General features: G+C 39.4%; 1 protein-coding gene across 4 annotated transcripts in view; it reads left to right on the top strand.

Annotated features, from left to right (window-relative positions):
- FAR2 (fatty acyl-CoA reductase 2) overlaps positions 1–25,348 on the top strand; it is a 146,413-nt gene that overhangs the window by 61,896 nt on the left and 59,169 nt on the right. For 2 of the 4 annotated variants that reach the window (XM_035348117.1, XM_035348126.1), the window contains one exon: positions 6,171–6,405. In XM_035348117.1, coding sequence (XP_035204008.1) covers positions 6,171–6,405 — 235 coding nt within the window. Of the gene's footprint in view, positions 1–6,168; positions 6,406–25,348 lie in introns of all 4 variants that reach the window. The other 2 variants (XM_035348142.1, XM_035348133.1) reach the window with 1 other exon arrangement.

Genomic DNA, 25,348 nt, shown 5'->3' with positions numbered 1-25,348 from the left:
GTCTAATTTCTGGCATTACACCATTGTAAGATTTGGCATTGTTAAAGTACACTAAGCATGGGATATAAGCTATTTTGTTAAATATCAGCTCAATTGTATCTGCTCTTGGCGGGGGGGGAAGCTTTACTTTATGCTTCTGTTGAGGTTGTGTGGGTTTTCTTTTTCAGGAGCAAAGTATTAGGTCAGTAAGATTCCCGTCTTTTCTGTTGCTTGTCTCATCCTTTGGCATATGCCCTTGGCATCAGACTGCTTTGTAATGCAGTGCTGCAGATTAACCTTTATGTCTGATGTACAGGAGACTGTTACAGGCATCAGTAACAGAGCTTTACCTTTAAAGCAGCTTTTGTACTTGTGTCTATAGGAGATCTTGTGTGATTCCTGGTTGGGTGTCCAAAAGGTGTTTTTTTTCATATTATAGTTTGAGATGAGTCAGCATCCGTGAGATGTGTATTGCTGCAAAGATGCTGTGTTCAGTAATTCAGATGGCACCAGTGATTACTTTCCTACTCTGATTAGTGCCTAAACTGTACAAGTTGCCTTCAATTAATCAACTGAATTGGACTTCAGGAAGTCTGTGTGTGGGCTTTTCACCTGTCCTGGTTTCAGTTAGGACAGTTATTTTTCCTCCTAGTAGCTGGTAGGGTGCTATGTTTTGGATTAGGATGAGAAGAGTGCTGATAACATGCTGATGTTTTAATTGCTGGAGAGCAATGCTTACACTATGCCAAGGACTTTTCAGCTCCTCGCTCTGTCCTGCCAGCGGGCAGGCTGGGGGTGCAGCAAAAGCTGGGAGGGGACAAACCCAGGACAGCTGACCCAAACTGGCCAAAGGGGTATTCCATACCATCTGACGTCATGCTAAACAATATATAGGGGTGGCTAGCCGGGCTGGGGGGGCCGGCTGCTCGGGGTTGGGCTGGGCATCGGTCAGCGGGTGGTGAGCAATTGCATTGTGCATCACTTGTTTGTACATATTATTATTATTATCATTATTATTTTCTATCTTAATAAACTGTCTTTATCTCAACTCACAGGCTTCACTTTCCCGTTTCTCTCCCCCATCCCAGAGAGGGAGGGGGGAGGGTGAGCGAACGGCTGTGTGGTGTTTAGCTGCCAGCCAGGTTAAACCACAACATCACCACAGTTTAGTGGCTTTCTCAATGCCAGGCAGTTTTGGAAGCAACAGGAACCCCAGGCTCTCCTTCTTCAGCTCCATGGGGGTCAGATCACTGGAACTCCTGACTATGATTCAGACTTCAAATAGTTAATTGGTTGGGAAATAGTTAATGCCCAGTGTTGGTTGTTTATTCCTTAAAATGAAGAAGTTTCTGCAGGAAAAACACGTGCGCACTATTGCGCTCGCACTAAAATCCAAAAGGAATGTAAGCAGTTCTTTGTACTTTGAAATAGGCATTCAAAGGTTCAGTAGGCAGTGCTTGAATCATGCCTGTTGACACTAGAAACACCCTGGTTTCTTAAAATTTCTGGAACTTCTTTAGCATTTTCTTTATAAAGGACAGACAATATCCATTAAATCAGAGAAGAATACATATTGCTATGAAATCACACTCTTAAAAATACATTAAAAATAAATCAATATTCCCTGACATTGAAAGGAAAATAACTTCATTTCATTTGAATTTGGAACCTAATGAAAGCCTCTTTAAAAAAAGCCTTTTTAAATTTGTTAGAATTGTGGAGATTCAGGGATCTGTCTGAATGCAGTGGATTGCAGAATTGTTTCTTTTATTTGTCATGATCTCAAAACATCAATTTGTTCAAGCAGATTAAGCAAATACAAGATTCTCTTTGATTACTGTGGCATCAGCTGGGTGCAAGATAATTGTATTTTTTTCTAAAGCTAATTTAGGAAGGGAAAAAAGTAGTAGAGGAAACATAAATCTGATCCTGTAATAAGCAAATATGATTGTATTTCTCATGGATTTTTATTGTGGATGACACCTTGAGCGCCCTGATCCAGCTCTGAAGCTGGCCCTGGTAACTATGTGCTGCCTGACTTGGACTGCTTATTATAGAAAACAAAGTATATTTTTTCTTACCTTTTCTTCTAACCCTACGAGGTTAAGCCAATAACTAAGAGCAATCTGCTCTAGAAAATAACTTTTAGGTTTGTTTGCTGTTTCCATTGCCGTAATATCAAAATTATTTTGCAGGTGCACACACTTGTGTGTGTTTTCCTACTTTTTTGGAGACAGACATTTTAGGTGGTTTTATACTGTATGGGAATACCGGTCAGATATGTCTTTCCAGAAATACTTAAAGAATGCTGGCTGCAGGGCTAATTTTAAGTAATGCTTTATAGTAGTATGATTTTTTTCTTTTTTCATTATTCTTCTAGAAGGCAGCAAACATCTGGCCAAAACAAAGCCAATTTAGATAACTCAAACAGAGAACCCACAGGAAACAACATAATAAATTTATGTCTACAGTTGGAAATTTCAACAGCTATTTTTGCAGTAGTCCATAAATATAATACAAAGAATTAACATGTAATGATGCGTTTTGGAAATGTTCTGTGCTACTGAAGTGAGGGAAGAAGAGCAATTATTGTGAAATATTGTAGTAATCTCCACGTCTGTCACAGAAAGTACTTCAAAAATGTGCCTTCTTTTCTAGCAGAATATTAGGTTGAGGTTAGGTTAGATCTTATCTTCAGAAAGTGAATTCAAAGCATGTATCCTCTGACTGAAAATGTTCTTACATTTCCTCTCTTTGTTTCCTTATACTCAGTAGAATTTTTATGGCCTGTAGTGACTAAGGACTTTTCTCCTTAATTTGTTTACTTTGCAGGACATGTGTCATACTCTTCAGTGTTTTGTCACCTCCATCTTTATCTGCCTGAACTAGCACATACTTTTGGACTTGCATACCTTTCCACATGCTTTCAGGTTCTTTAAGTTTGTCTTCCAATATCACTCAGTCTTTCCCAACCTGAATGAGATGACTTTTTATTATAAATTAGTTATCTAATAGTTTAACCTGTTTATCCTTCTTCCCAGCTTCCCAAGTGGCCAGGTCTTTGATAGGAACAGTTTTTTAATAGGCCTGTACAAGCCTGTTACATTCATTTAAGCTGTGATCTAGGCCATATCTGAAAGTAGGCTAATACCTGAATTCACTGAGCCAGAATACCCACAGCTAATAATATGTAAACCACTGTCCTTCAGCAGTTTTTCTTCTTGACCCACTTTCTAAACTGGAGGGTATACCTGATGATTTGTTAGATTTCTTTCAATAGAAATTTGGGTATTTTCATTAGATGCTAGGTATCTACTGCAGCCTATTAGAAATATGTTTTTAGTTTTATATGTTTTACATGTAGCAATACAGTTACTGTGAAAACTGGCAGAATGAGAAGTCAGATATGGGTAGATGCACCAAGTACAGATGTGGATAATGACAGTACACTAACACAGACTGTGGATTGTTTTTTTGTTGTTGAGAGTGCTTATGTCTTTGGGAAAGGTGTTCCTGAGTTGTTGCAGTGAACAATGTATACCTTGTAAGGATGATCTGCGATGTCTTTCTTATTTCACATAAATAGTGGTGAATTTTCTAGGGAGAGATACCTCACTCGTTCCTAAGGAAGATGTCAGAAGGCATGAGCCAGTGGACAAGACACATTTCTCTCACAATCCCATGTGATGAAGGGAATTTAACTTACCATCATATGTTGTCAAAGTTCTTAGAGTGCTTTAAACTCTTTGCTCATGTTCAACTATGTTGGTCCATACATCATGTAAGGTGTTTCTGCATGAAGAGTTGCATTTTGTACTCTAAGTTCAGTTACTTAACTGTATCTGAATGGCTTACTAGGTCTCAGAAATGCAGAACAGTGGGTGAGAAAAAGGAATCTTGGCAGACTGCAAAAGTGCAACAAATGTTACCTTGCAGATTCTATGTATTTGTACTTTTGGAACTGAGGAATTAGTGTACAGTTGACTCATGTTGAGAAACTTGAAATGGACAATACTGTCTCTGAAGCTTCTGCAGAAGGGGAGACCTGGAAATTGTCACAGGGTGGCTGAGGTTGAAATGAACCTTTCTAGTCATTCCACATCTCTCTTGTACTGGCAAGCCCAGAACTGTACATGGTACTCCTGATGGAGTCTCAACAGGGCTGAGAAGAGGGAGATCACCTCCCTCAACCTGCTGGCAATACTCGTCCCAATGCAACTCAGAACACCGTTGGCCTTCTTGACCACAAGGGCATATTGCTGGCTGTCATGGTTCTTGAGCACTTGAGTGACTGCTCTTCTTGTTTCTGTTTTGAATTTAGTAGGTTTGTTTCAAAGCATTTATTTCTATTTTATGTGGCCCTTTCCCTTGTAATGGAAGTGTTTTGAGTATGCTGTAAATTCTGCAGCACTTCAAAGATAGGTGGGGGTTTCATGAGTTAACCTATTAAAGAGAGTGGCTATTCTAGCAGGATTCATTTCAGCATTGTTTAAGTCAGGATAGCTGGGGACGTGCAGGCCTGAGACCATTGTATCTAATTAAATATTTAACTGGGACACTTCATGTGGGAGCCTAGTCACATCAGCACCCTTGTATAGTCAGTGGAAGGGGTCAAGGATCTCCAACAAGCATTTCAAACAACCTAAACTGTTCGTGGATTGTTGAGAAAACATGACATCTATGTTCCTTAGAATTTAGTGGAATGAGTTTTGGCCTTAACACAATAAAACAGCTGCTGACCTGTGCCCCAGACTGTGATACTGCAGTCTTGCAGAGCAATGTCATTGTACTGTATCTTACATGAAAAAGAGTGTTCTCCATGAATTCACTCCAAGCAATGACAATAGGAAAAGACTGAGCACATTGCAAAGTGATAGCTGACAAGAAATTAGGCTGCTTGGCTGTAGAGATTTTAGTCAGCTGGGCAGCTGAACTCCACCACAACCACTCTCTTGTTCCCTCTCCTCTAAAGGAAAATGGAGAAAATACGATAAAAAGGACAGAGAGATCACTCAACAATTGTCATCACGGGCAAAACAGACACAGCATAGGGAGACTGATGTAATTTGTTACCTGTTAATAACAAGTAATATTTATTACCTGTTAATAACAAGTACATCCTCCTCTCCACCCCTTCCACCCCTTAACTGGTGCAAGGGAATGGGGAGTGGGGGCTGCAGTCAGTCCCTAAAACTTTGTCTCTGCTGCTCCTTCACGGTCACTCTCTTCCCCTGCTCTATGCGGGGTCCCTCCCATGGGATGTCGTCCTTCCTGAACTGGTCCTGCATGGTCTTTCTACAGGCAGCAGCTCTTTAAGAACTGCTCCAGATATGGGTCTGTACCACTGGGTACACCCCCCAGGAACAAATGGCTCCAGCACGGGTCCCCCACAGGCAGCAGCTCCCCCCAGACCCCCTGCTCCTGCGTGGGCTCCTTTCCACAGGCTGCAGGTCTGGCCCGGGACCTGCTCCTTCAGGGGCTCTCCATGGGCTGCAGCCTCCTCCAGGCAACATCCACCTGCTCCACCAGGGGCTCCTCCACAGGCTGCAGCGTGGACATCTGCTCCATGTGGGACCCATGGGCTGCAGGGGGACAGCCTGCTCCACCAGGGGGGTATCCACAGGCCGCAGGGGAACTGCTGCTGCGTGCCTGGAGCACCTCCTGCCCTCCTGCTGCACCTACCTTGGGGTCTGCAGGGCTGGTTTTCTTAAATCTGCTATCAGAGAGTCTCAACCAATGTCACTTACTGGCTCAGCTCTGGCCATCAGTTGGGTCCTTTTGGAGCTGTGTGGAAGTGGCTCTGATCTAACTTGAAGCAGCTTCTAGACTCTTCTCACAGAGGCCACCCCTGCAGCCCCCATGCTACCAAAACCTTACCATGTAAATTCAGTACATTGGCACAGTGGAATTCTACTGGAAAATGTGGCATTTGAGCCTGCAGTGTTTGTGAGGAGATTCCTGCTTTGTCTCATAGGGATAACGGCATACCTTAATGGCCACCACTTAACAATGTATGAGATAAATATGTTTCTCTTCATAACAAAGGCTTGGAAAAAAACTCATTTTTGAAATTATTGACTGGCAAAATGTGAGCTGCTATAGCTGACTGACTGGGAAAACTTATCTCTGACTATGGTTCCCTAATCATTGATCTGTCTTATCTCAAAAGCCTGCTTTTTGTATCTTCCCAGGTACCTCCTGCAGGCAGTTAAAAGAAGGACAAAAAAAGAAAGCACCATGTCTTCGGTTTCCGCTTATTACAATGGAAAGACCGTACTTATCACAGGAGCTACAGGTTTCATGGGCAAAGTGCTGGTGGAAAAGCTTCTGCGCTCCAGCCCTGAAGTGAAAGCAGTTTATATTCTTGTAAGGCCAAAGGCTGGACAATCAATGCAAGAGAGAGTGGCCAACATGTTGAAATGCAAGGTAAGTTTCTATATTTTATTCTAGAATCCATTCTGAAATCCATTTAATCTGGGTAAGGCATAGGACTTCTGTTTTACTCATTTCATAAGAACAAAATACCATCTTTTACTGTAATTTTGTATGCTTTTTCTTTTATCTATAAAAAGAAAAGTATGCATGAATGAACCTGAATCTGTCCCATTTAGATGGGTGATGCAGGATTTTACATTGTAGTGATATAGCTTTTTTCTTCCCTTTTCTGCATTTCTGTCTGAGTACTTTTTTTTCCAAAAATGTGCCATGTTAGGAAGTTTCCTTTTCAGCAAGAAAAGTGGCATTTTGCTTTCACGAACTAGCTCATTTCCTTCCTCACTTTCAAAACTTATGTTTGAATTGTAATATTCAAATGTTGAAACAGAGTTGAGCCCATTACACCCTTCTCCTTGCACTTAGGGTGTTAAACTTGCTTCAGAAGATGAGACCTGGGGGCAACATATAGTGACTGTGCTTTCATACTGGATCTGGCTGGGATGTTAACTTTCCCTGCACCTGCCCATACAGTGCTGCGCTCCGTACTTGTAGCTAGAACAGCAGTGGTATCATACCAGTGTTGTGTCTGCTGCTGAGAAGTGCTGGCACGGCATCAGGACTCTCCCTAACCCTCCTAGGGGGTGGGCAAAAAAGTGAGAAAGAAACATCACCAGGGCAGCTGACCTAAACCAACCAAAGGGATATTCTATACCATATAATGTCATGCTCACCAATAAAAGGTGGAAAAAGGAGGAAGAGAGGAGGGGTGGGCTCTTGTTGTGAAAACGTCTGTCCTCCTCCCGAAAGCCAGCTACGTGTGTTGAGGCCCTGCTTCAAGGACGTGGTCAAGCATTGCTCATTTGTGGGAAGTAGAGAGTAATTTCTTTCTTCTGCACTTCCACATAGCCTTTACTTGTTTTTTGTTATTCCTTTTCCCCCTCCCTCTTCCCATTTCCCTTTTTTCCCATTAGTTGAATTGTTTAATTAATAATAATATTTCCTTAATAATATTTTTCTCTTTAATAAAATCATCCTTATCTCAACCCGTGTGTTGTTCTTTCCTTTACTTCTTCCCCTCCTCATCTGAGGAGGGGGAGTGAGAGAGCGGTTGTGGTGTTCAGCTGCCTAGCACGGTAAAACCACCACAGCTTTGCTGCAGTACAGTAGGACATCTAGCTAAGTCAGCTGTAGTTTCACCTCACTTTGGAAATGACAAAATACTGTCACATCTGGGGGAACGGGGGAGTTTTCCAAACTTTTGGTCTTCTGCTGCAGAAAGGATAAGTTAAGTCTGCCTTGTGAACTGAAGAACAGACCTCTGACTTCCACCCACGTGGCTTGCCACCCCAGTGAGAACCACATCTCTAGTGGTAGAAGGATGTCAAAAGCCTGTTGCATTTTATGTAGAGATGTGTAAGGAGACACTGGTAGACCAGTTATCTAGAGTGGACTCCAGGTCCTCAGGAGCTTAAGCCAGTGGTAAAGTCATGAACTTGCTCAGACTCCTCCAGCTGTGATAAGTGTCAGAGTTCAAGCTAATGCTTCCTGCTAGTGTGAATTTGTACATAGACAATATAGAATGAGAGGACGGGACAAATCTGACCCTAGGAGGCAAGAAACCACTTGAAATTAATCCAAGACATGTCAACATATCTTTAGAGTGTTGGTTTAATATTCTGAGTAAGAGTTGACTTGAAAAACTCTTCTACTGGAGATGAAGGCAAAACAGGTCTTATACATAATATAAAAAGCAAGTAGAGCTTGGAGAAGGCTTTTTTTCTCTATGGTGTTCAGGCATACAAACAGTGAACTAGAAAAATCTTTAATGTGCCCAACAACAGTTTGATATTTTTGTGTTTTCAGCAGAGGATAGATCATTTTCCTGTTTAAGAGTACTTCTGCATTCATAAGTGCTATAAAAGGAAACCATCATGCTAGTTGCTTTTTTGCAAGTCTGTCAAGTGCACAGTCTTTCATTACTTTTCCTCAATGAACATTTTCAGCTTTCATCACTGACAACAGTGGATAATGGTTTTCATCATCAAAGTCCCAAATATGTCATGCTTACATGGCATTTTGATATTTTTCTCTGTTTTGTTGTAGTGGTGGTTTTCTTTCTTTTAAATAACTAAGAAAATGAGGAGGAATCAAGCTATTTTCCAGGACTTCTACAAGCATTGTCTGCATTTTCTATATAACTATTACTGTTTTTTCTTCAGTTTGTCAGTACATCTTGGTGTTGTTGTTAGCTCTAGGTGAGGTTCCCTAGTAGATGTTTTATAGATGCAGCTGTACTAGATGTACCCTTTTCTTCCTTGCATGTGTCAGCAGTTTTAGGCATGCCAACAGCAAATAGGACTTGATAACCTCTCCTTGAACCTTTGTCAGACTGCTTCAGTGATTTTCAAACAAGTAAAAGGAAGAGGAAAGTGTCTAAGCCTTCAAAAAAAAAAAAAAAAAAAAAAAAAAAAAAAAACAGCGAATTCTGTTTAGCAGACTGGTTCAGTTTACAGGGTCTATATTTCCATCAGGCATATCTCACACAACAAAAAAATGGAAAACTCCTGTTGTGAATTGGTCAGGTGTGCTATGCTGTGGTCCAAGGAACAGTGGGGAGGCTCAGAACACTATGGAATAACCTCAGGATTGTTTTTTCTTCACCTATGGGATAGGAAAGAGCACAACAGTCCTCCTTGGGTAAAGTATGCAGAAATGTATATATGTACACACGGATGGCACTTACCAAAATGACCGGCTAAGAAAACAAATAGGCTCAGGCACTTTACAATGTTCATTTAAAACTAATAATAACAAAGTTTAGGTCCATTTTGAACTGAACAATTAAACCATCTCAATAGTTTCTTGCAGTAAGGGTCACACTGCTTCTAAGGACCCTATTTAGTCAGGCCTGAGATGAAGTATACTGCACGTTTGTGCAGTATATTTTTCCCTCACTGGTCTTGTCCAGAGGGGACCAATCAGGAGATGGTTCCAGAAAGATCCATCGTGACAGGAGGAAGGCCACAAAGCACTATGGGTGCCCCCCCAGTTCTGCAAGTCCCCTTGACTCCACCTGTAAGAACTGCTTTTGGTGCTGATCCCAGCTACAAGCTTTGTAGAAACCAGGATTTACAGGAAGAATGCTTCTCCAAGGCAGAAACCTGACTTGTCAAAGACAATTTCCATAGGAAAAGGTTGACAGCCTTTGTTTGGTTTTTCTTTTCTAGAGATTATATTGTTAATTCCAGAAATTCATTCCTCTTAAGTGAAGAGTGCAAGAAGCATCACCTTAACATTTTTGCAGATTATTTCCAGTTAATTTAGCTGTATGTCTTTAAATCACATAATGAGTTATTTGCAGTCTAGAGAGTACACTTGCCATTTATAGTTTTGGTTTTGCATTCTCCAGTTCAGTGAACCTCTGAGCTACATATCAAATAAAAATGCAAGAAAGCTTATTCCAAGTCTGTATGCAACATTTGCATTTGACGTTCTTGATCATAATCACTGATGAAGAATGAGTGTATTTGAGCATGCACAGAAAATTTAGAATTAAGATCCTTATGTGTGTATGTATAATTTCTAATCTTTACTGCATCATTATTCTTTCTCCCCACGTTATGTTGGATTTAATGCAATACATCACTTGTATATGTTCTTAGGAGAAAATACTTTTTCTACTTTTATATGTAATCTTCTTTAATGACCAATCACACATTCACTTTAAAAATTAACTCTTCTTCTGCATTATGTCTTGACCCATTACTGTCCTGGAATTTCTCATTTTTACATCCAGAAAATATGTTTTTCAGGAAAGAAAAACTGGAGAAAAACAGCTTGCCAGCTTCTAAATATTCTGGAGAAGCAAATAAAAATATTATTTAGGATGAAATAAGATAAAAGTAGAGAAATAGATTGTTACAAATTAGTTGTACTGCCTAATGCCAAGGTTCTTCAGGTAATGTTCTCTGGGGACTCTTTCTGGTAGTACTTAAAGAAATTGCCTATCATTTTTTAAATTTCTCTTCATATATCTCTTAGCACAACCTGTGAAAAAAAATATATCTATTATGTATATAGGGGTTTAAACTTTGAGGCATTACACTTGTGAAACTGCCATTTTCATAGTATGTACACATGCATATGGTGGCAGATAACTCCTGCTGAATAAAAAAAAAACAATCATAAGTAATGAAAGTGTGATGTAATGTGAAGGAACCAAATACCTTAGTGTGTGCTTTTAAAATATTTCTTGTCTGGAATTTTTTCAAATTCTAAATCAAGCATGAAGAGTAAAATTACATATTAAAAATGATTAGAAATCAGATTTTTTTGCAATGTATTCTGGAGCAAATGAACAGATGGCATCAAAATGTAACATAATACTGTTTTTTCTCAGATCTTGTAAAATTAGTTCTACGTGAAGTTATGTTATTGCATTAATATGAAATGTATAATGAGCAGATCCTTAATTATCTCAGCATCAATTCCAAAATGAATGTGTGCATTGAGGAATGTGTGACCTTGCCTGTTTATGAATGGAGATGTTGTTTTCCAGCAGTAAGTCTCCAAGGGAATCAGGCTGTTACCCTGTGCTTAATGAAATGCTATGTCTCGTGGCACAGACAGCAACTATTACACACACACAAAAAGAAAACACTACATTTTGCTACTGGCTTCTCCTTGATTGTGTCCATAGATGAGGATCACAAGGCAAAGCTTGACAGATGTCTTATTCATTAGCTGATGGGAGGTGTATATTTACCAGAGGTAGGGCAATGTTCGAGTGTTCTTTGTCTGATTCCTCCTCATGCTGAAACAGGCAGGAATGCATGGAAGTGGGGTGTCTCAAATTCCCTGGAGAGCAATTACTGAGCTAATGCTGAGTCACTTGTAGCTTTTGGCAAGGGAGGGCCGAGCATGCCCTGCATGCATCAGACTTCTGTCACTTGCAGTTACTGGGCTGTTTCTCAGGTCTCTTCATCCAGTGCTCCTAATTGGAAAGGTCAGTTAAAGCAGGGAGTGGAAAAGACTCTTGCTAACATCCCTGATAGTTCAAAGGGAAAAAGGAGAGGTTCAGAAGCTGTTGAAAATGTGGAGCAGATATTGCAGGATATATCCGGAAATACTATAAAATGCTACTGCTTTTTAATACTGTCTAACTACCGTTTACCCTCATACTGCCAACAGTTGCAGTGGATATTACAGAGAGTTCCCCTCCTGTGCCTTCCTTGTTTGGAAGCCCGTGTTATGATAAGATCCAAGTCTGAAAACTGAACACAAGTTCAGCATTATCAGACACCTTTCCATTCTTCCTGATCAAGTATGTTATGACTCCAGTCCTATAAATTAAGCCAAATCATGCCAGATGTCTCTTCTTCCGCTTCCCTTGAGTGTCCCTACTTTTACTCCTGGGCTCATACATTTTGATCATCACCATAAGCTCGCCATAAGAGGTTCTCCATGTCAAACCAGTGCAGCGGTGCTCCCTCTGGAATAGTGTCCCCAAGATCTGCTGTATGCATCAGTACCTGGAAGAGAGTAATGAGATTTTGGTTGATGGAGCAGGATTCCACTCACTCAGTAAGAAGTGTGGAAACTGCTAATATGTGCAACAGAGGTGAAGATGTATTCTGTTTTATTATCTATTTAGCTTTGCTTCATTTTGGTCACTAGAATATCAGACATAACTTTGATATTTGTATACTAAGGGGACTTTAACAAAAAATGTTTTTATTTATTTATTTTGCTGACTCCATGACTTGTAGAAAATATGGTAGAGAGGAGCTAAAGCTTAAGAATTCTAACATAACAGACATAGATGCAGGCCATGATCTTGAATCATTCTGTTCCTCTTTCCTAAGCTAACACCATCTGCCGCCTTGTTCTATTTCATTTATTTTTTTCATTTTCTTTCTTTTCTCATTTTCTCTTTTCTCATTTTTCCAGTTTATGTTTGAAGAAGGCTGGTGAGGTTTTTCTTTGTATATAATCAGCTCTTTGTATGTAATCAGCTAATAGCCTGCTTCATGCAGCACAGAAAAGGACAACAAAACAGCTGGTGCTTCCAGGAAGATAATATTTCACACTCAACAACAACAACAAATGCAGCTCACTGGTGTGACTGCAGTGTCACTTTTTGCTGTTGGATATTTGCAGCCCTGCTGCTTCTGCTGCTCCTTGGCTCCAGGCTCTGCATGACCCTGGGCATCTGGAACGAGCCAGGTTCAGTAGCATTGACTTTTCTGGTTGCTGTGATAAAGCAAGTGCCAAGCTGCAGCCTTGTATGGTGACAGCTCCTCCGCACCTGATGCACATTCAGCCCATATTGTGACTCAGGATGTGGAATCTCACCCATCAGCTTTCAGCTAAGTTGGGAGATCTGGCAACCCTACCTGCTGTTTCATCTGTTCTGTGTTGCAAAGCCATGTGTACCAGGAGGGTAACTGAGAAGCATAAAGGCCCATTTTATTACCAATTAGCTTCAGCAGAACTTGGCTTCCTACAGCTCCTTTCCCTGTTACATTTGCAAGGCTGTCAGCGCAGATTGGATTCTGTGGAAGTGCTGGAAGAGCAGCTAGGTGGAGATTAAAAGATTTGATTATTGTTACTGTTAATGTATGCTCAGACATCAGAGGAGAAACCATGAAAAGAGAAAAAGGGAAAGAAATGTGATGTTTGAAATTGTCGTCCATTGCATCAGTCAGGTAAATTCAAGGCATCAATCAGGAAAATTCAAGCTGTGATCAGCTGAGGAAGAATGAATGTGTGTGTGAGACTGAGGAAATTCCCAGAGAAAATAGGTTTATTTCACCCTTCCATAGTCACAGTGCAGTTTGCTACTTCCTAATGTACGTGGATGCTGCACAATAATTTACTATGTAAGTTGATCAGATGCATTCAAAGTTACAGATTTAGAACAAAACTCTGCAAATGATTAGTGACAGTATTATAAATAATAACTATAATTTTCTGTGTATTATGTATTTCTTTGCTGAAAACTTTGTATGTTTCTGGTGAGTCTGACTCATCTTGGTGCCCTTTTGTAGACTAATTCCCTTTGGGAATTTACTTTAACTTAATTACTTTATTAAACTTAACTTAATTACTTTAATTTACTTTAACTTAAAAATCTTGAAAATTAAATCCCTCGGTATCAACAATCACTCTGAAAACACTGGTCAGTTTACATATTTGAAAACATTTTGTCATATCCATTCTCTTTTTTTTTTTTTTTTTTAACATACAAAAGCAGGTATAAAAAAAATCTGAGGTATCTATACCCTCTTTCCCTCTTTTTTTTTTTTTAATGAAGATAGAGTGAAAATACAAGTGACAGGATTGTGATGCAAATTAGGGATAGAGAGAGAAAGCAGTTAAATAATGAGTTGGTGCTATTGCTAAAGAAAGGACTTACCTTTTGGTTATGAGAAGTTACAGTGAACATCAAGACATCCAAAAGAAGAGATAATAGTTAAGTTCAAAGACAGGAGAGAGAGAAATGGGTCATGATCAGAAGAGTAAAGAGATGTTTGTGACATAATGGTGACAGCAGTGGAACTATTAAGAATGAGGAAAAAGCAGTACAGATGCAGAATTAAAAAGGCTGCAATAGAATTGAAACCTTAGAGATACTGAAGAAACAACAAGAAGTGGAAAAAAGAAGAGAGCAGGTCTGCAGAGGCTAACAGAAAATAATACTTGGCGAAAAAATTGTAAAAAGCATCAGAAAAATTGTGAAGAGTGGGGCTTTGCTAGTGAAAGCGTAAGGATTTGGAAGATAATGGGGTTGAAGAGCTAGAAGAGGGAAAAAAAGTAACAAAAGGAAAAAAGAACAGGAAAAGATGTTGATAGGGATGAGGGAGAAGAGGAATCATCATTCTTTTCCTAAATCAATATAATATGTTTTATTTACCTTATTTTGACATTCAAGGTCTATACGTATGTGAACACAGGTCTTTGCACTGAAAATCTTTGGTGAAAAGTCTGGTCATAAGTAGAAAGGAGAGCAGTGTGAGGGGAGAAGTAGCTTAAGATAATCAGAGAGCCAATCAGAGTGAATCAGTATCACAATTTTTGGATTACAAGAAGGATTATACCTGATTTAAAACTGGAACCCTTATGCCTGTCATATAGCTCTGTTGAATTCATCAATTCTCTTATCTCAGTAAGACCATACAATGTTTTCATGCTTATTTCAGTTTATGCCAAATACGTTCATCTTCATTGAGCTTTTAGGAGTATGGGAGAGGAGTTTTCAAGAAGCTTTAAGAACTTCTCAAGAAGTATTCCAGAAAGAAGGCTTTTTTCTTCCACTTAAATGTTACTTTTAAATTTTTGTGGTCATTTATTGAAAAAATGAATTAAGTTGTTGATGAATATCTACTAAACTAAACAGAAGTTATTCTTTACCCCTTGGTCTTAATTGTGTTGCTGAACAGAAGAGATTACATATGAGTACCACCCATCCAGTTCTCTTATCTGCAGTAGTTCTCTTCTCTGCAGTTCTTGAAAGTTATTCAGATATAATGTTATTTTGCAGAATGAGCTCTAAACTATTACCTTTTTCCTTTAGCCAGTTAACTTTTCCATTCCCTTTGCTCTTCACCTGTCATAACATCATGAAGACATTCATGTGGTCTGAGTAATTGTCTGTTTCTCCCATACACTAATATCAAGAGTTTGAAAGATGTGCAGTTCTCCAGTTTGAGAGGAAAATGAAGTCTCTTTATTGTCTTCTAATTAAGATCTGTCTCTGATACAGTCACAATGTAGTAGCCATTCCCAGAAAACTTCATCTCCTATTTTAATTAGTAGGGAATCTGATAAAGAACACTACAGAGATTATATTATTTTAAAAAATAAGTCTATTCACTGCTGTTTCAGCTAGTTTTTGTTGTTGTTGTTGTTTTTTTATGAACATGAAAATGCAAAACTTTTTCCTTTCTGATGTTCAGGCAGAGTTTCATGTATTTCATTCTTTGTTCATTGTCTCTTATCCTATCACTTGATATCCTAGGGAAGAGTTTGGCTCCACCCTCTTTACTCTCATCATCAGGTATTTATGCCCATTGGTATGGTCCCTGTGAGTCTGAGTCTTTTGTTTTACAGGCCAAAGAGTCACAGCACTCTCTTTCTTCATCATCAAATCTCATCAAAGATTTAGCAAACTAGGATTTCAGTTGAATTACAACTTTAAAGGATCTTCATAACATTGCTTGAGTTTGCATTTATGCCTACACACTTTTTGGTTTGCATCCAAGGCCTAGTTCCTGAAATCAGTGGAACTTCCAAAGCTAAATGAAAAAATACTAAGGGTTAAGCAGCTTGTGAAGGGTGGATTTCAGAGGAAACCTTAGAGAGAAGATGGGCCCACATAAGTAATTTACAGTTGTCTTTTAAATTGTGTAGTGGTGGTGGATTTTCTTTTCGTTCTGGAAGTTTGTTTTCTTTCTGGGAAAAAAAAAAAAAAAGTATTTGATTTTACTGCCAGTATTACAACTTCAGTTGAGTTTGATTTAAATGTAACAAGAAGTGCTTGATACAGGAATGCAAATGCATTTAATCATTCTCCTATACCTGGGAAAACAACATTGCCTGACTCCAGCCCAAAAGCCTTGGAATATTTGGAGCCTTAGCAACAACATAGGCAGTGTCTGAGTTGGGAAGAAACCAAAAGCAAGATGCAACACTTTTATTGGTACTCTCATCCAATTCTTTTACCCTCACAGTTGCCTGAACATGACCCAGGGCATTTGCAAATATTTCTAAATCTGTTTTTCTTTAGTGTGTGTACCAGGGCCTGGGATGAAAGGTCTCTTTTCTCGGGGTGTTCCGATAAATGCATACAGGTCTCAAATTGGCTTCCCTTCAGTGTAATTTTTCTGGAAGGGAACAAACTGGTGAAAATGGAAATCCTATCCCAATGTTTAATTTATTTCATGTGAGTAAAGGGAAGACTTAGATTTTGTAATCCAAGAAATTAACTCCTCTGCTAGTCAGAGATCTCTCTATCCAGAAATTCATCCATTTTTGGATGTCGCTTTCGTTGCCAGTAGAAAGCTTTCAGTATCACGAGCACTGTTGTCAGCATGTCCTAAGCAGTGAAAGTTGAGGAAGTGGGAGAGTGTGCATGAGAGAGATGCAAGAAAAGGGACACAGATGAAGGTGAGTGTAAAGTGTTCTGGGTGAAGTTTTCAAGAGGACAGGAAAAGCACAAAGAGCATTGAAGAGAAAAGCTCCACTTTATAGGCTAGAGCGATTACGTCAGTAACAGAAATAGGACTATTTCCCAGCAACTTGTGCTGGCATCAAGGCCATGGAGCAATATCATCAGAGAAGTCCTGTCAGGCATCCTTTGTAACCTGCAAATTTCTCCCGTGTTTGGGTTTTGCTTAGGCACATAGGAAAGCTGAGCTGTTAGGCAGCTGCACAGCATGTTTTGTGTTCAGAATTTTGCCAAGTGACCCTTTCACCAATTAGGCCTTCAGCTAACATGTTTTTAAACAATGTTTGTCATTTTGCTGGAGCCTGTGACTTGGCTCTCAACGTGTGCGAACTGGCACAATTCCTTTTTGGGCTGTTGCACTTCAAAACCATTCTGGATACCAATTGAGTTGCTCATGTACTAAAGCTCATATGCAGGCTTATTGTGAATAAAATTTTACAGTTTAAGAAGAAACCCTAGATATGGTGGCACAGAATATTTTGTGTTCTGTTTTACCTTTCCAGTCAAAGCTCTCTCTTATGGTCACTGGATAATACTTTCTACAAATAAGGTTGTTAAAACACTGGGGAGATAGGAGTCCTTAAGAATGAGAATATTCACCCTAAGTAAGGTTTAGAAAGAGCTCCTGCTTGCAACACTGATACATCTTGAAATGTGCAGTCCAGAGTATTTGATCTTCCAGGCTTCCTGCCTGCAAAGCAAAGTGGCTGGCTCATGCAGAGCCACCATACTTGATTGTTCATCACCCTTCTCCCAGTCCCTGGCACTATGACTGAAAGAGTGAAAGCAGACATAGGGTAGCCCTGTACAGCAGAATCCTGTGGCTGCTAAGAAGGTGTTCATAAGTTGCAGGTACTGACGGCTGAAAGAAGTACCAAAAGGCTGACCCAGAACTGATCCCCTACAAGACCAGACACCTTAAAAGTTGGCTGAAGGTCACCTTCCATTGCACTTTAGCCTAGAAAATCTAGCCTATTATTTTCATTTCACTTACCAGACCTATTAGGACTGCCAAATGTATTAGGGGGAATGATTTATTTAAAAAATGTGAAGTTCTGACTCACATCATCGCAGATGGAAATCAAAATGTCTGAGTTGTGCCAGGGACCCCAAGTGGGAAAATCATTTCTTGGTAATTTTCTGGGGCTTGCATTATGCTTTTTATTTTCTATTAAGGGAAATGGAACAAGAGGGGGAAGTGTATTATCAGTGTTAGCTTGTTGTAAATTAATTTGGCTTCTTGAAAGAAAAACTGCTGCAGCAAAGCAGCTCTTCCGTTCATACTTAAATGTGAATGATGGCATGATTACAAACAGCAACTGATTGGTGGCAGCCAAAATTCAGAGCAAGCTGGTCTGATTTTGTGGAAGAGAACCTTGCAAACTCTGTGAAAACATGTTGTTCACTCCCCCAGTCTGGATTGTGGAGGTAACTGTCCAGAGCCTATCATTTGTGACCAGACTTGCTTGATCTGAAGTTGGTAAAGGGAAAGGATTGCTCTTCTAGCTAGTTGGTGGTGAGTTTTTGTCTGTTTTTTAAAGTTTACATGTGCCTTATGCACTCTGGTAAAAAATTATCAGACTGATTTTGATCCTAACAGCAGACACACTTGTTTAGTTACTATAGACTTCCACTTTTAAAATCCTAACGGTAAGACACCTGCTTCCAAGTGTTACTTTTGGATTTGAATGTTTTCCTACATCACAGTCCCTAGCACCACCATGCCATGTCAAGTAGCGCTTTGATTAATGTGGAACGGTTTTAATGTTCTCTGTCCCTACTTGGCTGTCACTGCTTGTCTGTATTTCTCTTGAGATGGAATTACATGATTTCCATTCTTGTCTTGTGTCCTGTGAGTTTATTTCACCTAACCAGCAAAAAGCTAAAATAGCAGCAAATCTGCTGGGAATCTGCAGCAAACAATGTGGTAGTGGCCTCTAAGAAAGTCTGATTTGATCTAGGGCTTTGTTGTGGTGGAGGCTGTGATACTCAGGTATCTGAATAAGAGTTCAAGTATCGTGATGAGAAGTATTTTATGAGCCTTATAGTATTTGTTTTCTTTGGAGGGATTTGGTATGTCTCTCACTGGCATGTCATTCTTGTTCTGCAGTTTGGGTCAATTTTATCCTAAATTCAGGAAGGTCACATTGAACTGGATGTTGCTGAAGCATTAATATAATCTTGTTTTGTATAGATACGGACTGAATTGGGTGAGTTTTGCCAAATACGTGGCTCGTAACTTAAGGATAGGATTTATGAAATGTAAATTATTTATTGCTAAAATATCCCCCAGCAGGCAGCTGGTGGGCAGTGGTGATGGAAGAGTTCAGATTTGTCAGAAGATAAACTATTAGGATCAAATGATTGAGGCTGGAGAATCAGTAACTTGTTTAGTATTAGAGATAGTAAGAAAACGTCAGAGTTGGGCAACCCACTGATGCCAGTGCTAATCTGCTCCCACAGTGTTAACACTTCAAAATGCTTAAGAGAGCACAGGATTACAAAAAAAAATATAGAACAGGACAAGAGCACAGGGACAGAGGATGCACCAAGAGGAATTAATAAAGTATGAAGACACCAGACTGAGACAAAGGTAGAGGTTTGACCCTGCCTGAGCAGGGGAGTTGGACTAAATGATCTGTGCAGGTCCCTTCCAACCTCAACCATTCTGTGATTCAGTATGCCTGCAATGCATAGCATGTTGTATCTGTGATAACAGCAAGATACAGGGTCAGTTGCTAAAACAGCAAAATTTACCAAACAGTATTGGTCATCATTTTTCTACCATAGCTTGTTGGAGGTGTGCATCTGAGAGCAGAAATTACCGATTTATAACTTTCATTTGTCTGTGTCTGATTGTACCAAGAAGTAAGGTTTAAAGGCAGGGACTGAGCACAGTGTACTCACTTCTAGATGGGACACTGCTGAAATATAACTAACAAATAATAACATCTACATACTGCTTTTTTAAAAAACAAACTTTTGATGCTTGCTAGCTGCATGTGTACATTTAGTCTGCATTTTCATGTATTTAGTCACATCTCTCGTCTACTCTGCTAGTTGTCTTCTTTTGTTGCCATCACATTTTTAAAAAGTGGTTTCAGAGCTTAGTTTAGGACATAGTCCCTTATTTTGTTTTCCTATCTGCAAAACCCTATATTCTGTTTTCATGCCTTCATACTACAAAAGAGCTCAACAAAACAAGAGCCTGAGTCTGGCTCCAAGCAGAGCTTTACTGGGCATTACAGTTGTTTATAATACTGGGAGTATTTCATACATATAATCTAGTGTTTATGATAAACAGTAAGTGCTTTCCAAATAGGGAAGGAAAAAAAATAGTAAAGAAATAGGCTGCAAGAAAATACAGCAGGGGTGCAACATGGTAGTAAAAGGTTTTCTCATATTGATTTCTGTGGTGACCACCTCTGCACCTAGTGGTAAGGTCACATTTCACAATACCAGGAGGATGCAACTGTACGACTACTGCATTTGCTCTGGTATTGCATGTGAATCCACACCCAAGTAACAAGCCACCTGAATTATCCATCTGTAAATAATTCAAGAGCTGACCAGAAAGGGCATTTTAATACAAGGTGTGAGAATTTTCAACAGAGGAGCAGGAAAAAAAGTTTTCATGTAGATTTCTGTTTGGAGAGGCTGTTTGCATAAAGGAATTAACCTTTTAAAAATCTGAACTTTTAGTATGTTGTATCCATGCTTTAAGGCACACTGTCTCCTTAATGTTTGATTCCCAATTGTATGTGGACTCTTTGCAAGCTAGTATCCTCTGGGAAGCTGGCTTTTAATAATGCATTTTTAGTGTTTTTTGTTTGTTTTGTTTTAATTATTTTTATAGCAAATATATTTTCTACAGGGGCAAAGAGTATGAAAATCTATGTATTTCAGTTATGTGAGAAGCCTCTAGACATTCTAGAGGACACTTGCGGGTGGAGAAGGGACAGTGTTGCACCCATCAACAGGAAGAGCAGGAAGGACAATTCAGGAAGCTGTAAACCAGGCAGTTTCATTTCTGTCCCTGGAAAAAAATCACAGGGTGAGTTTTCTTGGAACACATTTCTGACTATGTGAAAGAGAAAGTGACAGTTGGGAATGGTGACCAACCTCATTGTGTAGTGTGATAAACGACTGAATTTGTAGGTGAAAGGAGAGTAACCTTGATGTTGGCAAAGTTTTCAGTGTAGTCCCCAACAGTATGCCAATATCCAGATCAGGATGTTAGAGTCAAGATGCAGGGGAATAATTCTGGCTGGCCAGTCAGACTGCAAAAGTAGTGATTAATCATCATGGAATCCTGTAATCCAGTTATAAGTAGATGGGCCTTGGGGTTTGTCTTGGGACCTGCCCTTTTTTAATTAAAAAAAAGAAAAGAAAAGAAAAAATCTCCAGGCTAATACTGCATTCTCTCTGCTAGACTACTGACAACCAGCAGTGCCTTTATAAATAACATCTGACTTAAGAAGCTGGAGAGGAGAAATGGAGAAATAACATTATTCTGCTTGTCTGCACTCCTGAGGGCTGGTAGCTTCCCATAGTCTTTTCATACATCTCTTTGCTTTTTCTCTCTTGCAGTTTATGTGCAGTGTTTAGTACAAAGAAGTTTCTGTGTGCAAGAGGCTACTTCCTAAACAAGTTGTAGTTGGACAGGCACTCCTGAGGGCATCGGGCATATCCTTTCAGTGTGTTCTGAGTCAAAGGAATTATTGCAATTGGTGATAGTGAAGTGAGTGGACAGCAAAAAGATTAAAATAGATGCAGTGCAGTTAAAAATACTAACATACAGCTTCCAACCAAAGGTGTCAAAGACATGCTTGGAAGTCTGGTGTAATTGAAGGTCTAATTCAGTGAAAGGTTATGTACCTGCTTTAATTTAGAAATGTGAAAGCTACATACCAGAACTCTATACTCTTAGGACTTTAGGACATCTACTGAAGTAACTGGCTGAATCATAATTTCATTCTCCCACTTCTTTGTCAGATAAATGAATATTATTCTCCTTGTTTTAATGAGGGAGAAAGGTGTGTAGTTTACAGACCCTATGTGTCAAAAGAAGACCTTGATGTGTTTCCATTGTAGTTAATTTTTTTAAATAAGATACCCGCATAGGCCTTTTACTGAAGCAAGTGCCAAGTACCAGATCCCATCAGTGGCAAAGCAAGTACTGGAACTCTCGTCTCATGAGGTCTGATCTATGGCTTTAACCCAAAGACCTTTAATAGCAAGGTTAATCTTCCCTAGCTTTAGCTTCTAAAGAGGCATTTACGTAAAGGGTGCAGTTTTGTGATTGACCTGAGCCAAACAAAGTTCCTGGTGGCTCCAACAAAAAGTATGGGTGTCACCATGTGCCACATAATCTGTCTACTTTCCATATGCTGCTGTTAGCCCTTATACGTGAGTATATTATAACAAATTAGATAAGTAGTTGGTCTGGTTGAAAATCCACAGGCAACCCTCTCTAACCACCAGTGGGGGGGGAGGGGGGGGGAGAAGAGGTGATGGCAAAGAACCCCTAAACCTGACAACAATAGCAAGAAAAACCTTTTGGGCTGAAAATTTAACTCCTCCTTGTACTGGTCCAGCTCCTGACATGGCTTTCAAAGGCTGGTGCCAGCAGACAGGAAACTGCTGTGGGAGAGGGTCTGGACTTTCAGCGTTAATTCGGACTGATTCAGGCTCTCACAGGAAATTAAAGTAGCTTAATTGCACATGCACTTAGTCCTTAGCCCAATCTGGGAAGCATCTGAGACTGAATGCCAAGCCTTTAGACACCTGAAGTTAGAAAAGATGTTGTAAGTGTGTGAGCCTTGGAGAAGAGTACACCCATGAAAAGAATACTGCTGTGATGTCTTCATATATGTTAGGGGTAGAAGTTTTTACCCTATCAGATTTCCACATTGCACAGTCCCAGGATAACCAAAATGTGGTTTTAGAGATCGTTTGTGTGACTGCTTATTCAAATATTCTCTTGCTAGCTGCTTTCTCTCTAATACTTCATACATAAGGTGCAGCTCAGCTTTTTAGATACTCTATTCAAAGGATATTAACTAAGTTGCTAAGAACATGGAGGTGGAACTACTAACTTCTTGTAAAATGTTTTCAGTGTTTTTACCTGACTACCTACCATGTTACACAGTCTCTGTATGCATGATCCTAGGAAAGCAGAACATCAATTCAGGGATTTGTATTTTGCCAGGGAAAGAGAGAAGGATTAAGAATTTCCAGGCTTGCATCTTTACAATGTGTAAAGAGTATCTCATCCTTTTTAGTTTTGACTTCTAGGAAGGCTGGGATGATCTGTCCTTCAAAGCCATATGGCATTAAGGAAATTGTACAGAGACAATAATGGCACATGAGATTTTAACCTAAGCAACTACATGCAATTTAGTCAGAATGGCTTAGATTTAGTTTTCTTAGATTTAGATCCACACCATGTCTTCTTTGAGATATGCAAATATTACTATGAGAAAACTGTGTTTACTTTTATATTCTTTTCAAGACAGTAGAAAAACTGAGGGTGTTTTCTTGTTTTGGGGAGTTTTGATTTTGTGTTGTTTTTGTTTGTTTTGTTTTGTGGTGGCAAAAAGGGCACAGAACGATACATGTGTTCTGTGTCACAAAAAGTGGGAAAACATAGAAATTACCTGCAGAGATAATCTGTACTGTAGATAAGATTTTTGAAAGTGATGTTGAACATGTCTACGCATATCCAGAAAGATGCAGAACAAATACAGACTTGCTGAACGGACTGAGATACAAGACTGTCTTCTTTATGTCCATCTTTTTGTTTCATTCATCTGCTCCATTTTGTCATCATGTAAGCTCTTCAAGGAAGGGATTGTCCCTAATGTCCCTGCACAGGGCTTATGCTCTTATTTATTAAAGAAAGTACAGCCAGGTTTTGATTTCTGATTTTTACGCTGATTTAAAGTGTTTGTCCTTAGCATTCCATATGAAATATCAAAATGACTTTTTTAATTTCTGGGGCATTAATATAATGTTTTAATTACTTCATATAATGTATGGCAAAATACTGATTTAGCATCTCTTTCAAGCATCAAATAATAGATCTTTAAACATAAAGAAGATTTGACAGATTTACACTAAGAAAGGATGTGCAAGAAGTCAAAGCATGGAAGTTCAGAGGAAAAAAAAAAATATATATATATATTTAATACACATGAAAAAAATACTGTGGTATGTTCTCTCATTCTAGTATTTTAACCTAATGTATCTGATCCTTTAAGAGCTTGATTTCTGCTAGAAATTCGGAATACTAATTCTGCTTGTCTCTGTTCTAACATGAGCAGAAATACAAACTGTGATCAAAGTCAATGTTTTGGTAGCGATGTCCAAAAGGGTATCATGACACTAACTGTATCCTGAATACCAAAGAAATAAAGAATAAATGAAGTTTACTGCAGTTTTTAACGGAACAGCTTTATGATTTTGAAGGAGTTTTATCAATGGAAATTCTATGAGCATTAGGGCATGGTAATTAGATTCTTCTCTGTCAGTTTTTTCCATGCACAGTACATTGAGTGAGAGGACTGTAACCATACTTAGCAGTGCAGAGGCCTTAAACTTCAAGGCGCATGGAAACACTAAATCATTTTGTTAGCCTTCCAAAATTTTTCCTTTCAGCCCTTCATTTTGAAGCTTGGAAGAGTATGCATCCTTCCCCTATTACTTCTTCCATTTCTTTCTGACAAGCAGGGTTTGCTGCTTTAGGATCCAGAAATATATTTTCCCAGAACTTTCCCTTAGCCCCTGAAATTTCCAGCGAAAGTTTTGGTTACATCACTCTAACATTCTGGCAGCACTATTACATTTCCAAGTCAATACTGACCTGAAGTCTGTGCCCAGTTCTACTTCTATTTTCCATTTAATGATCTGTAGAGCATTACAGCCATCATCTGCTCAGTTCCTTTTTCACGTCTCCTTCAGCTACCAGTGTTGCCAGGTCACCCATTCCTCCCACATACCCCAGCAACTGTAGTCAACAATAAGTAAATTATTTGCCATTTCAGTGCATCATTGCAGACGGGGGCATGGGGGATAAAGGTGAATTTGCTGAAGTTTAGGGCCTGCTATCTCTGTGTTTCTGTTCACTTTGAGCCATCAGCACATTTGGGTGATAGCCAACAGTGCTTCCTGTTTCCCTTTCCTCACCAGCCTGTGCTTTTGCAGCTTGTTTTTCTCACTAACAACACAGGTGCTTTTGGAGGTCTCAGCTTAAACAGGGCGGTGGAGCTGCTGTTTCCTACTGAGCAGCCTGTGGTTTTACATACAGTCTTTGTGCAACTCAGAAGAAATGAGTATACATCTTGTATCTTGGGTTTAGACTAGAAAGTGCTGTTCATCACATGCAGGTGATGGTTTGCACCCACTTGTTCACTTATTTCCCATTCTCCAGACCATGCAAATAAAGCAGCTTGCATTAAGTGCTTATGGCTAGGGAACTTTCATAGCCTCTACTGATTAGTTTAGGGATAGCCAATCTGAGTGTATCTGCCCCAGAGTGTTCCCAAAGAGCTATCCTGACTATTTGTTGTGTTTGGAGCTACTGGACAATGATTTTCACACGTAGAGTGTTCAATTATATCTTGGCAGCTGTCTAAGGTAATACGCTGTGCATGTATGGCTGGGCATATGTCACGTCTGAAATGAGGCAACAGAGTGATGGTACTA

The sequence above is a fragment of the Oxyura jamaicensis genome, chromosome 1, assembly GCF_011077185.1.
Source record: "Oxyura jamaicensis isolate SHBP4307 breed ruddy duck chromosome 1, BPBGC_Ojam_1.0, whole genome shotgun sequence".
In the NCBI taxonomy this organism is placed as follows: Eukaryota; Metazoa; Chordata; class Aves; order Anseriformes; family Anatidae; genus Oxyura; species Oxyura jamaicensis.
Note: the sequence above shows the minus strand (reverse complement) of the source record. Positions and strands in the feature narration are given on the sequence as shown.